General features: G+C 64.3%; 2 protein-coding genes across 2 annotated transcripts in view; both read left to right on the forward strand.

The window, feature by feature from the left end:
* Positions 1-2,035: 2,035 nt before the first annotated feature.
* On the forward strand, positions 2,036-6,908 carry PRDM8 (PR/SET domain 8). The gene is made up of 4 exons (XM_072861987.1): positions 2,036-2,242; positions 3,845-4,065; positions 4,321-4,552; positions 4,809-6,908. The coding sequence occupies exons 2-4, from the start codon at positions 3,847-3,849 to the stop codon at positions 6,227-6,229; spliced, it is 1,872 nt and encodes a 623-aa protein (XP_072718088.1). The 5' UTR covers positions 2,036-2,242; positions 3,845-3,846; the 3' UTR covers positions 6,230-6,908.
* A 2,208-nt stretch (positions 6,909-9,116) lies between these two features.
* BMP3 (bone morphogenetic protein 3) overlaps positions 9,117-13,990 on the forward strand; it is a 293,266-nt gene continuing 288,392 nt past the window's right edge. The window contains exons 1-2 of the mRNA XM_072861545.1: positions 9,117-9,186; positions 10,095-10,338. The gene's annotated coding sequence lies outside the window, so the exon portion shown is untranslated. The remainder of the gene's footprint in view (positions 9,187-10,094; positions 10,339-13,990) is intronic.

Raw genomic sequence — 13,990 nt, forward strand, 5'->3', positions numbered from 1 at the left:
GTGGCTCTCCGCGGGAGGTTTTCTGGAAGAACACACGCGAGGAAGAATAAACTGGAAGAATAAACGTAACGAGGTGTTTTGCTGGGGTTCGTAGGAGGCGGCGGGCAGCCTCCGCCGGGCCCCGCGGGGCTGGCAGTGCCTCTGCGGCGCGCCCGGAGGCCTCGCCGGGCTGCGGCCGGGGCCGGCGGCCCGGGAGCCGCGCTCTCTCTCCCCGGGCAGGGCCGGGCGGGGCCGGGCCGGGCCCCCTCCGGCCCGCAGCGGGGCCGGAGCCGGATCGGGCCCGGGCGCACCTTCACCGTTTCCCCCCAAAATCCTGGTGCGGCTCCTCGCTGAGCCCGGGGGAGCGGCTGCCTCCCGAAGCCGCCGACTTCGATGCCGCCCGCTTTGCTCGGCGGGCTTCCCAGCGCCGCGGACACCGGCCCGGGCTCTGCCGGGGAGCCGGGGTGGGTCGGGGTTTGCTGCGGGCGCTCCCCGGTCGCGGCGCTGGGAAGCGCGAAGCCAAGCGGAGGGAGCCCGCGCCCGTCCCGGCGCGGCTCCGCGGGGCTGAGGCGACGCAGTGCCCGGGATCCGCTTGTGCAGTGGCATCCGAGGCTGAACAAACGCTCGTAAATGCCGCTACGGTCCGTCTCAGTACCGGGGAATTTCGGTAGCTGAGGTAATGCCGAAGCGATTTCGAGATAGTTTATGTACCGTCGTGTCCCTTAAAATTCTCGCGAATAAAAATAACGCGTAGGTTTTCTTTCCCCCCTGCTAATGACAGTCATTCGGACAATTTATATCACACAGCGAGAGCTGCAGCATTTAAAAAAAAAAAAGGAGAAAGGAAAAAAAAACCAGGAAAAGGGGATAAACCCCCCCTCTGAAGCAGGAATTGAGATCCAAATTTTTACAGACTCCCATATTTTTAATGTTACGACAGTCTCCGTTTTAGGAGACGCTGTGTTTTGTCGAATTAATAAGATAAATGTTGAAAGCATATTACATGCAGCCTTTAATCCTAATGCAAGGAAAATCGTAATTATGGAGAGGATAAGCGAATTTGAAAGCCAAATATCAGCCCACTCTCTGATTGCAAACGACGCTCCGTTCGCCTCTGGAACACGCTTTGTCTCTTCTTTTGTTTAGTCGAGGGGGCTTTAAATTTGATTTTAATTTTTTTTTTTAATGTGTTTTGTATCCGAACTGACGGCGATAAGGGAGGAAGCGGTAAACGCTCTCCCGCGCGGTGGAAACCTTCCTTTGGCACCGAGCACCCGCGGATGCTCTGGCCCGCCGCATCTGCGTGCGTGTCCGCCAGTGCCCGCGCCCCGCGTGTGCGGGGGTGCGAGCCCGCGCCCGCCCCGCGCCCCGGGAGAGGCGAGCCCTGCGGCGGGCGGGGGCAGCGCGGCCGGGGCCGCCCCGTCGGCGACGCTCTCCGCTCCGGACCGCGCGGGGCCGCCGGCCCGGGGAAGGCTCCGGCGGGCGGCCCCGGGGCTGCCCGCTCCCGCCGCCCGGCCGCACGTCGGGCCCCCGCCGGGCGCCCTCCCCGCCTCGGCCGCCGGCAGCCCGGCAGGGCCGGGGCCGCGGAGCGCGGCGGGCGCGTAATCCTCCTCCGCCCGGGCACCCCCGCCTGCCTCTATCCCGGCGAGGAGGGATTCGGTGCCTGGGCCCGAGGGCTGCCCCCCTGCCCGGCCGGGGAGAGGGCAGTGCGGGAAGGCGGCCGCCGGGATCCCGGCGCCGGGCGGAGCGGCCGTCGGTCCCCCCCCGGCTCCCCGCCCCGCAGCCCCTGCCAGGCCGGGCCGGAGCGGCGGCCCCCGACCCCGCAGGCTGCCGCGGGAAGGGGCGGGGGGGGCGGGGGTGGGGGACGCGCCCCGTGCCGCCCCGGCCTCCCCCCCCCCGCAGGTGCCCGGCGGCGGCGGGGCCAGGTGGGGGGCGGGCGGGCGGGCGGGCAGCGAGCGGGCAGCCCCCGAAGGGGTTAAAGGGAGGGGACGTGGGCTGTCACGCGTCATTGGGCAGATTATGTGCAGCAAACAAAAAGTGTGTGTCTGTGTGCCAGTCACTCACTGCATCGGGTCCATCTGCACCGCTCGCCTCCCCGGCCGCCTCCCCGCCTCGCCCGCCCGCCGCCGCCCGCGCCCCGGCCCCGGCCCGCCGCCTCCCCGGCCATGGAGCGGCACTGATACAATAGCGGCGGGGGCAGCGGAGGCGGGAGCCCGTCTTTGTGCCACTTGTCGGGGCGAGGACTGCACTCCCACTCTCCCTGGTGAGTACCGCGGAGCGGCCCCGCCATCCCCCCGCGCCGCCGCCGCCGGGCCCAGCGCCCGGCCCGGGGGAGCCGCGCCGCGCCGCGCCGCGCCGCGCCGGCGGGGTGGCCCCGGAGGAGGGAACAATGCCGGGCGATGGCCGCGCCGGGGGCCGGGGCGCGGCGGCCCTGCCCGGGATGCGGTGCCCGCCGGCTCCGGCTGCGGGAGCGGCCCCGGCGCCGCCCGGCCCGGACAAAGGGCGGCGGGGGGGGGAGGCAGCGCCGCGGGGCCGGGGGGGGCCCGGGGAGACGGGGCGGTGCGGGGCCGCGGGGGGCCGTGCGGCGCCCGGCGAGGGCGGGCGGAAAGTTTGGCGGGGGCCGCTCGCTGCCTTTCCTTTCGTTTGGCGAAATAATCCCTTCGGGGAAGGGATGCGCCGGGCCCCGCCGTAACGAGGAGGGCGGCGGGGGGGCAGCGAAAGCGCCCTCCCCTCGGCCCCCGTTCCCGGGGGGGGGCCCGGACCCCCCGCCGCCCACGCCGCCGCTCCGGGGGGCGAAGTTCCGGGGGGCGCCGGGGACCCGCTTGTCTCCCGAAAGCGGGGGGGGGCGAGGCGGCGAGGCGGGCCGTGCCCGCCGCGAGCGGCTCCGGTGTAAACGGGCGCACCGAGAGAAACCCGGATTTATTCCCGAGCGAACCCCGAATGAACGATTTCGATGCCAGATGGGGCGGGGGGAAGGCAGCCTTGCACTTAATCGGGCCGGAAAGGGCAAGGGCACCCGCAGCCCTGCGCGCCGCTTCTCCCCCGGCCTCGGCATCGCGGAGCGCGGCGGGAGGCGCGGGCAGCCCGGCGGCCGCCGTCCTGCCCGCTGCCCGCTGCCCGCTGCCCGCTGCCCGCCTCGCCTCCGCCTGCATCCGTCCCTTCGTGGAGCACGGGAGCCGGGGCTCACCCTCTTCCATAAATAAGCGTGTCGAGGTAAAAATAATTACCTCTGCTTGCTGCTTTTAATTAAAGTCTCGGAGGGAAAGTGCTGGATTATGGTAATGAGCAGACATACGTTCCCTCTTGTCGAGCGGAGCGGGAGGTGAGCTGACATGCAATCAGCGACAATGACAAGCCACTTGAAACCCATTCGCTCTGCTCCTCTGTCACAGCCCGCAGACCGGCCCGGCTCCTCTCCGGCAGGGGCCCCGGAGCCCGGCGGGGACCGGCCGGGACCTCCGCTCCCCGCCTCGGGCGGGGGCCCGCAGACGGCTGCCCCTTCTTGGCCGGCCGGATTTGTCGCCCGTGACCGGACCCGGCCGCGGCTTCCCCCCCGCGCCTGCCCGGTGGCCGCCCGGAGCCGGCTCCCGTCGCGCTCGCAGCCGGGCTCGCTGATAAATAAATCATCGCGACAGCTTCCCCGCACCTCGCCTCCCGCGCGCGGAGCTCCTCGCCGCCTTTATTTTTTTCCAGGCGGGCGAAGGTGCTCGCCTGCCTCTTTTTTTATCGTTTAATTTTTTGTCAATCGTCATTTTTTCTGGTTGGGTTTTGTTTTACCGGCGGGTCGCGGCCGCAGCTCCGCGCAGCGCTGCGGCGGGCACGCCGCGCCGTAACGTCTCCGCTCTGCCCCTCTCTCCGCCCGCAGGCATGGAGGACGCCGGCGTCCAGAGGGGGATATGGGACGGGGACGCCAAGACGGTCCAGCAGTGCTTGACTGACATTTTCACCAGCGTTTACACCACCTGCGACATCCCGGAAAATGCCATTTTCGGCCCCTGCGTCCTGAGCCACACGTCCCTGTACGACAGCATTGCCTTCATCGCCCTCAAGTCCACCGACAAGCGCACCGTCCCCTACATATTCCGGGTAAGAGCCGCCCATCCGCCGGGCAAACCCGCTCGCCCCGACGGCCGGTGCCGGGGCGCGTCCCCGCCGCGGAGCGCAGCCCCCTCGGGCCGCCCGCCGCTTGCCCCTGCCCCGCCGAGGCGGCCGGGACCCCCCGCCGCCGGCGAGGGCAGAGCCGCTCCCCGCCGCTCCCGCCGGCCGCCCAGCCCCACCGCGTCGGTCGGTCTGTCGGTCGGCCCGTCTGTCCGTGCGCGTTGGTTAAAGCGGGGCCCGCAGGTGGACACGTCGGCGGCCAACGGCTCGTCGGAGGGGCTGATGTGGCTGCGGCTGGTGCAGTCGGCGCGGGAGCGGGAGGAGCAGAACCTGGAGGCCTACATCAAGAGCGGGCAGCTCTTCTACCGCTCCCTGCGCCGCATCGCCAAGGACGAGGAGCTGCTGGTGTGGTACGGCAAGGAGCTCACGGAGCTGCTGCTGCTCGGCCCCGCCCGGGCCCCCGCCCGCAGCAACGGTGGGTGCCCCGCGCGGCCGCCCCGCGCCCCCTTCCCACGGCCCCGGGTGACCAGGGGCCGCCGCGGCGGGCTTGGCGGGGGGGGGGAAGAGGGGGGCTGGGCGGGGACCCCGCCCGGGGCGAGGGGGGGGGAGGGCGGGAGGCGGCCGGCGTCGGGACCCCCCGCCCCCTGTCCTTCACCCCCCCCGGGGAAGCCTCGCGGCCGGCCACGGCTGACGGTGCCCCCCTCTCCGCGCGTGGGGCCGCCCGGCCGCAGGCTCGCCGCCCTTCGCCTGCCCCGAGTGCAGCCAGCGCTTCCAGTTCGAGCTGCCCTTCGCCGCCCACCTCCGGTTCCGCTGCCCCAAGAGGCTGCACGGCCCCGACAGCGGCCCCGCCGCCGAGGCCCCCGGCGGCAAGGACGGCGCCGGCAAGGAGCAGGAGGCCGGCAAGTACTGCAAGCCCGGCGGGCCGCTCCACCACCCCTTCCCCGGGGCCGACGGCGGCGGCGCCGCCGCCAGCACCAAGCCCTCCACGGACTTCCACAACCTGGCGCGGGAGCTGGAGAACTCCCGCGGCGGGCACGGCGGGTCCCCGGGGCGGCCGGCGCCCCCCGAGGGCGGCCCCGACGCGGCGGCCGGGAAGGCCAAGCGGCGGTACCCCGAGGAGGAGGAGCGGGGCCCCGGCGCGGCGGCGCGGGGCCGCTTCCCGGCGGAGCGGCCGGGGCTGCCCGCGGCGCCCAAGGAGGAGCCGGTGTGCGCCCCGCAGCAGCAGTACCGGGCGGCCGGCTCCTACTGCGGCCTGGAGGAGGGCGGCCGCCTCTTCGCGCCGCCCAGCCCGGAGACGGGGGAGGCCAAGCGCAGCGCCTTCGTGGAGGTGAAGAAGGCGGCCCGCGGCCCCGAGCCCGACGGCGGCGGCCCCGACGAGGGCCAGGAGCGCGCCTCCCCCGCCGCCCCGGCGGCGGGCGGCGGGGAGCCGGGGCTGTGCCCGCGCGGCGGCCCCGGGGGCCCGCTGGCCGCCCGCCTGGAGGGGGGCAGCCCGGCGCGGGGCAGCGCCTTCACCAGCGTGCCGCAGCTGGGGGCCGGCGGCGGCCCCGGCGGCGCGGCGGAGGAGCGGAAGAGCGCCTTCTCGCAGCCCGCCCGCTCCTTCCCGCACGTCCCGCCGCTGGTGCTGGGCCAGAAGCTGGGCGGGCTGGGCGAGCCCTGCCCCGACGGCGCCGCCGCCCCCGCCCGCCTCTACGCCGCCGAGGCGCTGGCCGTCAAGCTGCCGGGCGGCGGGGAGGCGGCGGGCGGCGGCGGCGGCGGCGGCGGCGGCGGCGGCGGGGCGGGCGGCGGCGGGGGGCTGCCCAAGCAGAGCCCCTTCCTCTACGCCACCGCCTTCTGGCCCAAGAGCTCGGCGGCGGCGGCGGTGGCGGCGGCGGCGGCGGGGCCGCTGCAGCTGCAGCTGCCGTCGGCGCTGACGCTGCTGCCGCCGTCGTTCACCTCGCTGTGCCTGCCGGCCCAGAACTGGTGCGCCAAGTGCAACGCCTCCTTCCGCATGACCTCGGACCTGGTGTACCACATGCGCTCCCACCACAAGAAGGAGTACGCGCTGGAGCCCCTCGTCAAGCGGCGCCGCGAGGAGAAGCTCAAGTGCCCCATCTGCAACGAGTCCTTCCGCGAGCGCCACCACCTCTCCCGCCACATGACCTCGCACAACTAGCGGGGACCCCCCCGCCCCGGGGACCCCCCCGCCCCGGGGACCCCCGCCCGGCCCCCCGCGGAGGGCGGCGGCCGCCCGCCGCCTTCGTTCCGTTCCTTTCGATGCACGCATTTTCACTTTCCGGGGAGGGGCGGGGAGGGCAGCAGGGGAGCAGAGGAGGAGGAGGAGGAGGAGGAGGAAGAAAAAGGGAGGAGGAGAAAGGAGGGGAAAAAAAAAAAAAAGAATAAAAGCACCGGGAAAAAAGAAGAAAAAAAAGCAAATGACTTAAAAAATACATTTTTTTAAATGTCATATATTGCAACATATTGATGCATTTGTCATACGTTTCTACTTAAATTATTAAGCACTTATGGTTTAGATGTAATAATAACTATATGTCAGGGTAAATTTTTATTTTAGATATAAAGCTAAAGGCGGGGAGGAGCGCGGCGGGGCCGGCGGGGGCGGCGGGCCGGGGTCCTGCATGCACCGGGCGCCTCCCGCCCGCCCGGCCCCCGCCGCCCGCGTCCCTTTCCCGCAGAGTGTCACTTGGTGCCCGTGAAATGGAGTCTCGATAGTTCCGTGTTACCTTTCCTTTCCGGTTTGGTTTTTTTTCCCTCCCCCCTCTCGAAAAGATTTATTAAACTTTATAGTTTATCTGGGTATGTTGGATGCTTTGACAATAAATGACTTTATTTTCTTCAAAGCACCTGGACGTTACTCGATGCCGGGGCGCGGGCGGCGGGGAGCGAGGCGGCCCCGCGGCTGCGGGGGCTGCGGGGGCTGGGGCCGAGGAGAGACCCCGCCGTGTCTCCTCCGCTCTCCTTCCCGTCTCTCCTTCCTTCCTCCGGCCTTTCTCACATCCGTCCGTCCTTCCGTCTGCTCATCCTTGGTGTCGCCCCGCATGTTATTCACCCTTTATTTCACTCTCTCTCTCTTTCATGCTGTCCTTCACTTCCTTCCGTCTTCCTTTCGTGTTTTGGGGTTTGTTTCATTTCTTTCTTTTTGCCTTTCTGTCTTTGTCGTTCTTTCTGTCTTGCTGTCTTTCCTCTCTCTGTCTCTTCCTCCTTCTTCTATTTTTCCTTTTCCCTTTCCCTTTTTCCTTTTTCCTTTTCCTTTTTCCTTTTCTTTTTCCTTTTCTTTCTCCTTCTCTTTCTCCTTCTCCTTCTCCTTCTCCTTCTCCTTCTCCTTCTCCTTCTCCTCCTTTTCCTTCTCCTTCTCTTTCTCTTTCTCTTTCTCCTTCTCCTTCTCCTTCTCCTTCTCCTTCTCCTTTTCCTTCTCCTTCTCCTTTTCCTTCTCCTTCTCCTTCTCCTCCTTCTCCTTCTCCTCCTTCTCCTTCTCCTTCTCCTTCTCCTTCTCCTTCTCCTTCTCCTTCTCCTTCTCCTTCCTAGCCCCTCTCCAGCCTCCCCTTTGCTCCACGCCACCCACCCACCTCACCCCTGCCAGGAGCCTTTATTGCCCCCCCCCCTTACCGGGCTATGTGTGGTCCCCGGCTCGCAGGGTGGCGGGAGCCTGGGCCCTGCTTGGGGGCAGAGCCTCTGGGGGTTGCACAGGGCCTGGGGCGACAGGGCCCACAGGAGCCCCCAGCCCGGGGTGTCCTGGGGCCGGGAGCACTTGGGGAGCCGGGGGTGGGTCCCCTCTGCCTCGCTGCATTGCTGGGGTGATGGGACCACAGCCAGAGGCACATGGGAGGGCTCAGTAAAGGGGCATCCTGCCTGGGCACGGCGGGAAAGCCTGGTTCTATGGGCACCACCTGCAGCGGGTGCGTTTCGTGTCAGACCCGTGTATTTTTGGGTGTAAGGGAGAGCGCTAGCTGACGCAGCAGCTCGGTGATGTGATGAAAAACCACTTCCACGCACAGGCTGGCGTAACCCTGGCGAGGGCCGAGCATTGCAGGGACGAAGCCGCAGGTGGCTTGGCGGGCCACCGGCGGGGAAAAGATCCCAAAGCAGAAGGTGTGCAAGGCAGGAGCCCAAGTCAGAGCTTGGGAGCCCCACAGCTTTGTGCAAACGGGGCTCAGGGTACCACCAGCGTCGGCTGCCGCGTGTTTCGGAGTTTGCCATGCAGCACCCGGTCCTGCTGCAAAGCTTTTACAGCTCCGGGGGAAGTTGGCCGGAGCTTCAGATAGGTCACGCTTAAAAACTCTGCATTCTTTGAGCCTTCTTGCCTCTTCCTGAGAGGAGCTGAGGCTGATAACCAGCCCTGGCCCTCCCGTACGTCAGAAGAGCACGGGTGGGTGTCAAGGTCTGGCGGTTTTTGCCTTTTCCGTTCTGATTACTCCCCCCACACACACTCGTAGGCTGTGCTGGAATCACTCCCCCCAGCTTCCCTCTGGTGCCGCTCGCTCCGTCAGCGCCCTTGCCCTTGAAAGCCAAAATCTGCCTGCCCGCGGGACTGCACGGGTAACCCCCGAGCCACGCGCCGTGCCGAAACGGGCCGCGGCCGCCATTCCCCGCAGCCAGGAGCACGCGTGGCTCCACCTGTTGGCAATTAATTGCGGGGCCGGGGCGCTAATTACTCCCCGGGAGTTTTCCTCAAAGGCAGCAACATCGCCGCCGCCTCCGGCTGCACGGAGGGCGCTCGGGGGTCCCCGCGCAGCCGTGCCCGGGCCCCGGTGCTTTTCCCGTGGCCGGGCGGGGCGCGGGGCTGCCGGTGCCGGGGGCGGCGCGGGCGGGCACCGCCATCTAGCGGGGCCGCCGCCGGGCCGAGCGCGGCGGGGGGAGCGGGGGTGCTCGGCTGCCTCGCCGGGCTCGTCCTCGGGGGTGCGCGGCGCTCCGGGCTCCTCCCGCGGGGCAGCTCCGCCTCTCCCGCAGCCCCGCGGCGGCTTCCGGGGCTCGGCGCCTGCCCGGCGCCCGGGGAGGCGGCTGGGGAAGGTACAAGCGATGCCCTGCCCGGCTGCGTGCGCTCCGCTTGTCGCGTCCCGGTGCTGCTGGGGAGCTGCTGCCTCACCGCCTCTGGCCCCCTGGCCTTGCCCGCGGGTGAGTATCGCAGGAGCCGGCCGGCAGCTGCGGGGTCTCGGGCACCTCGCACCTCCAGCGCCTCCCGGGCGAAGTCCCAAATGCTGTACGGCGTCCCACGGCCAAGCGGCTGCGTGTGCTCCTGCGGCGGGCTGGCGCCCTGGCCGGCCCTGGCAGCCCCGCGCAGCACCCTGCCCTTCCAGCCTTGCCTCGCACCCTGTCCGCAGGCAGCGCGCTAAGCCCCAGGGCTTCGCCTGCGGGGTCTGTCTGGGCTAAGGGCTGCCAGCCCGCACCGTCGGCCTGTCCAAAATGCTCTCACACAGTGCACGTGTGGTGCAGCAGGCGCCCTGCGCTGTTACTGGTACACAAAGCTTACGCTGTTCTCTTACGTAAGTACCAAAAATGTACGGGACTTGCGGGCAGGAAATTTAACCAAACGTGTTAGGTTTGTTTTGGCAAAATCTGATATCAGGATCAGAAGGGATAAATAAAACCCAGCTGATGCTATCTGCCCAAGCAAGGCCTCACATAATAAGGGCAGGCAGCGCCTTTGGTCCTGCACGGTTGGGTATCATACGAAGGAGGGCGACGAGAGTTTCCCTGGGGCCATCAGGGCTCAGGACTTGGCCACAGCGCGTCCTTCACTGCCCGCAGCAGTGCTGGCTTTCCCTGGGATCAGAGTGAGTGCCGTTGCCCAAACACTGCTGTTTTGTCAATTAACAGTACTGCTGCATGTGAAACAGGAAGGAAGGGAATCTCCCCTTTTTTTTTTTATAATGTCTTTCCCTGTCTGTGGGCTGACACTGTGCCACATCCCTGCGCGGCAGCGAGTGTGAGCGGCCGCCGCTGCCCGTGGCAGGGCAGAGGCCAGCTGGGCTGTGGCACTAGTCGGACCAGCTGGCTTTCCCTGGTGTGGGATCCTCTCTCAGCTTTGCAGCCCAGAAGAGGCAGAGCCGAGGCACGGCTCAGGCATTTGTTTGGGAGAGAGCTGCCCCTGGAAGCCCACGCCGGAGCGCACAGCTGCATCTGCCTCCAAACCCCCCCCTGCGAGGCGCATCTTCAACATGCTGCAAAGGAGCAGGGCACCTTGAGAGTAAGGAAGGGCAGCCTTCGGCCTCGGCCTGTCCCAGCGCCACCGGGGGAGCCCCTTGCCTGCTCCCTGTAGCGTTCAAGGTAAGGCTGCTCCGTCTGTGGCCGGGCCACACTGCAAATAATAAAATAATAATTCCAACAAATGCCGATATTCATGCTGTTACTGGGGTGCAGTGGGCAGGCTTGCACCCCCAGTAGTTACTGTTTGAAAACAGATCTGAATTGCATTTATTCTAATATGTGTCAGGGATATGCATGGGCAAAACCATGGCTTGGGGGTTTTTGCTTGTTTTTAATACAACAAGCAGCAGTCAGGCGGCCATGGGCAGCAGACCCGCAGCCTGCGAATCCCCAGGCTGAAGCCAAGAGCAGCTGCCGGCCTTGTGGCCCCATCCTGCCCCCACCAAAGCCAGTGGGAGCTTTGCCTCTGGCTCCACACGGCAGCAGGTTCAGCTGTGGAACAGCACACCAGAACTCCCTGGATACAGGCTGAACAGAGCTGCTTTCACCCAGATTTTTTTTTCTTTAAGTCCGGACAAAGGTGTCCGAGCGAGGCTTTCGTGGGGGGTCAGCCCCCTCCCACCTCCCCCGGAGCATCCCCCCGGCTCACGGCGAGCCCTCGGGGCGGTGCCTGCACGCTGCACCACAGCCTGCAGAGGTTGCCGAAAAATCTCTCTGCTAAGCATGGAGATGCAAAGCAGCGTGCTGGCGTGATGGAGGGGTGAAAGTCTGCTGCCCGGTCGGTGACACCATTTGCTGCGGCTGTTCCCGAGTAGGCTGGGCTCCTCTTTGCAAGGTGTGTTTCGCTAGTAAACCTGTAATGGGGCAAGCTGTTAAAATTGAAAAATCAGCTCTTAAGATTTAATTGTAATACCCAGCTCTTAAAAATGAGTTATTTGACTGTGGATATCTAAGAAAAGACTGAAATAGTTTACTTGTTTTGAAAATAATACAAGCTATACAGTATTTCTTTTCTACTTTGGAGCCAAAACCAGACCCTGCTGCTAAGGTCTTATTTGGAGGGGGAAAAGGCCTTACCCAGTACAGAAGGTATTGACGGTGAGTTTAAAACAAATACGCACAAAAAGCAAAATGCATAGGGGAAGTTTGTGTCAAATACGGTGCTTTTCTGCAAAACTCTGGAAAATGGCTTGCTTCGGGCTTTTTTCTTTTTGAAGAGAGATTCTTTTCCACTTGTTAATTTTTCTTTTATTTCCTGACTTATTTTCCATGGCAACAGCTGGATGTTGTGCCCATCACAGTTTAGGTGTGAACAGGTTGCTGTCTCTGCCCTGTCCCATGGGCAGGAGAAGGGTGGCTGGCAGCGGCGTGGGGAGGCACTGTGGGCCCGCTGAGGCTGGGCTCTCACCGCCGGTGTGGGCATAGCCGTCCAGGAGCATGGCACTGCCTGTCTCTGCTCTCTTGCCTCGACGCAGCCCTTGTCTGCAGCGATGGCTTTAGAGCTTTGTTTACCCCAGGGATGCGCTGCAGCCCCGGGCATGGAGAGCCTGCAGGGTCCTGACGGGCCTCGCTGTGCAGAAGAGATGCTGGGTGTGTACGGACATGCGCTGACGTGCGAATGCACCTGTGCTACTGGTGCAGTTCCCCCTTCGGTACCAGCTGCCAGTCAGAAAGCCCTCTGCATTGCTTTGGGGAGGATTGTGGGTTTGCCTTCTTTTAAGGGGGTCTCCGCTGGTGTCAAGGGTGATTGCACGTGCCTGGGGATGCACCAGTGTGTCCTGTGTTGATGGTCAGCCTGGGTAAGTGCAGGAGAGTTGCTCAAGGTGGTGTGCGAAGGCTGTGGCACACCTGGGACCACATCTTCCAGCCGCACCATTTACATGGTATTTTTGTCTTAATAGACCAAACTAAGCCATTAGGGCAGCAGCTGTTTGTGGTTGTCCTGCAAGCCTGCTGCCAGCCCCTGCCTGCAGAAATGCAGCGGGGTGGTAGCCCTGTCTGTGGGCCAGGATGCTGCAGGGGAAGCTGTACACAGGCTCCTTTCAAATGCAGCATCTTGGAGCCTTGGCTCAGCCTTGCCCTTTCCTAGAGTTGCCTGCAGCCGTGGCCTCTCAGGAGCAGCAGCGTGCCAGGCTGGTGTTTTCCAGTGGCAAGGCTGGTGACTTCGGAGTGACCCCGGTGGCTTTTGTGCCCATGGGAAAGGGGTGCATGTCACCTGGCAGCACCTGGGTTATCAACTTAATTAAATTCAGCTGGTTTAATGCATGTACTCCTAGTAACATACTCTGCTCTCAGCTCTGCGCAGAGCTGCTCCAGCAGCCAAGGCTCCCACCTTCTCCCAGGAGCGGGGACAGCCCCTGGAGGGATGCATGGGGCTGTCCTCACAGGGTGACCTCATGTGCAGCCACCCCCTGTCTCTGCTGCAGGTGAGTCGCCTTAAGGCTACAAATCCTTATTGCGAGGGCTTTTTGGCAAGTCCCGGTGGTGGGGTGTGTTTCCCCGGGGAGCAGCTGGCCCCAGGGCACCCCATGCCTGCATGAGCACAGGGACACAGTGTCACTCGACAGTCCCCCAAGAGGCTGAATCCAGCATGCTTTTACTCTGCTAATACTGTGAAAGAAATCTTCCTGTGAGTGAAAAAACAAGCGATGCTGAAAGCCTGGCGTGCTTTCCCCGCGAGGCCGTCTGGTAGGGCACTGCTGTAGCCTGGCACGGCTTGGCTCGGAGCTGTCATACCCATACACGTACATCCCGTGGGAACCAGGGGTGGTTCCTATAAACACAGGGCTGGCGGAGCGTGCGGCAGCTCGGGTATGGCCGGGGCTACAGCTTCGCACACAAGCTCGCTGAACAGAGCTTAGCTGGCTTGTTTTACGTCTTGTCATGTTTTACCTTGCATATTCTTATGGGGCAATTAAATAGCGCCAGGCTCATGTTTGGAGGTGGGAGCGTTCCTGCTGTGCAAAGCGTGGCCCCATTTTACGCAGCAGATCAAACAGGGTCAGAAGAGCCCTTCTCTTCAAATAAAAAATTTTACACTTGACACCAAACTTATCTTCTCCATTTGCTAAAAGTTTTCTCTGTAACCAAACCTTGAATAATTTAGGTAACATAACATCAGCATTAGGCTTCAGAAGCTGCTGGTGTGTATGTAAGGGTTGATACTGCCAAAGGCAATTACGCTGGATTATTCCAGGAAGTTGAATATTACATCTACTTATTTATTTAGATTTAAGCTTCATCTTTTTTTTTTACTGAGTTATGCTACTTTGGCACTTGGACTATTTGAAATTAACGTGTTGTGTTAATGAATAGATTCAAATGAAAACAACCCAAGACAATACAGTTCATGCCCAAAGGACCGCTTGGGAGTTTTCTTTCTTAGGGTTTCATTGTGAAGATGAAAATATGCCATGTGCTGCGAGGACAATATCTTGTGTGAGCCATTTCTCTGCCAGCACGGCCGGCTGGACTATGGCCCTGGTGGGGGCACGGGAGTCCCCGGAGGACTGTGACGACATCTTGCAGATGGGCAGGAGCGCCCATCTCGGGCAGGACCCCACCTCTCAGGCAGGGAGTCCGTGTCCTATCCCACAGCAGGGAAAAGCGGAGGGTGCAGCGGGTGAGACCCGCAAGGGCTTGGCTGTCTCACGGTGCCCTCCAGAAAGGGTCATGATCATGCAGTGCAGTGGGGTTGCCACCGACAGCAGGTCTGGAGGACCGGCTTGGGCAAGCCCACCCGGCTGGGGTCACCTTCTTGGTAGCCTTTCCA

The sequence above is a fragment of the Ciconia boyciana genome, chromosome 5 (assembly GCF_034638445.1).
Source record: "Ciconia boyciana chromosome 5, ASM3463844v1, whole genome shotgun sequence".
Taxonomy (NCBI): domain Eukaryota; kingdom Metazoa; phylum Chordata; class Aves; order Ciconiiformes; family Ciconiidae; genus Ciconia; species Ciconia boyciana.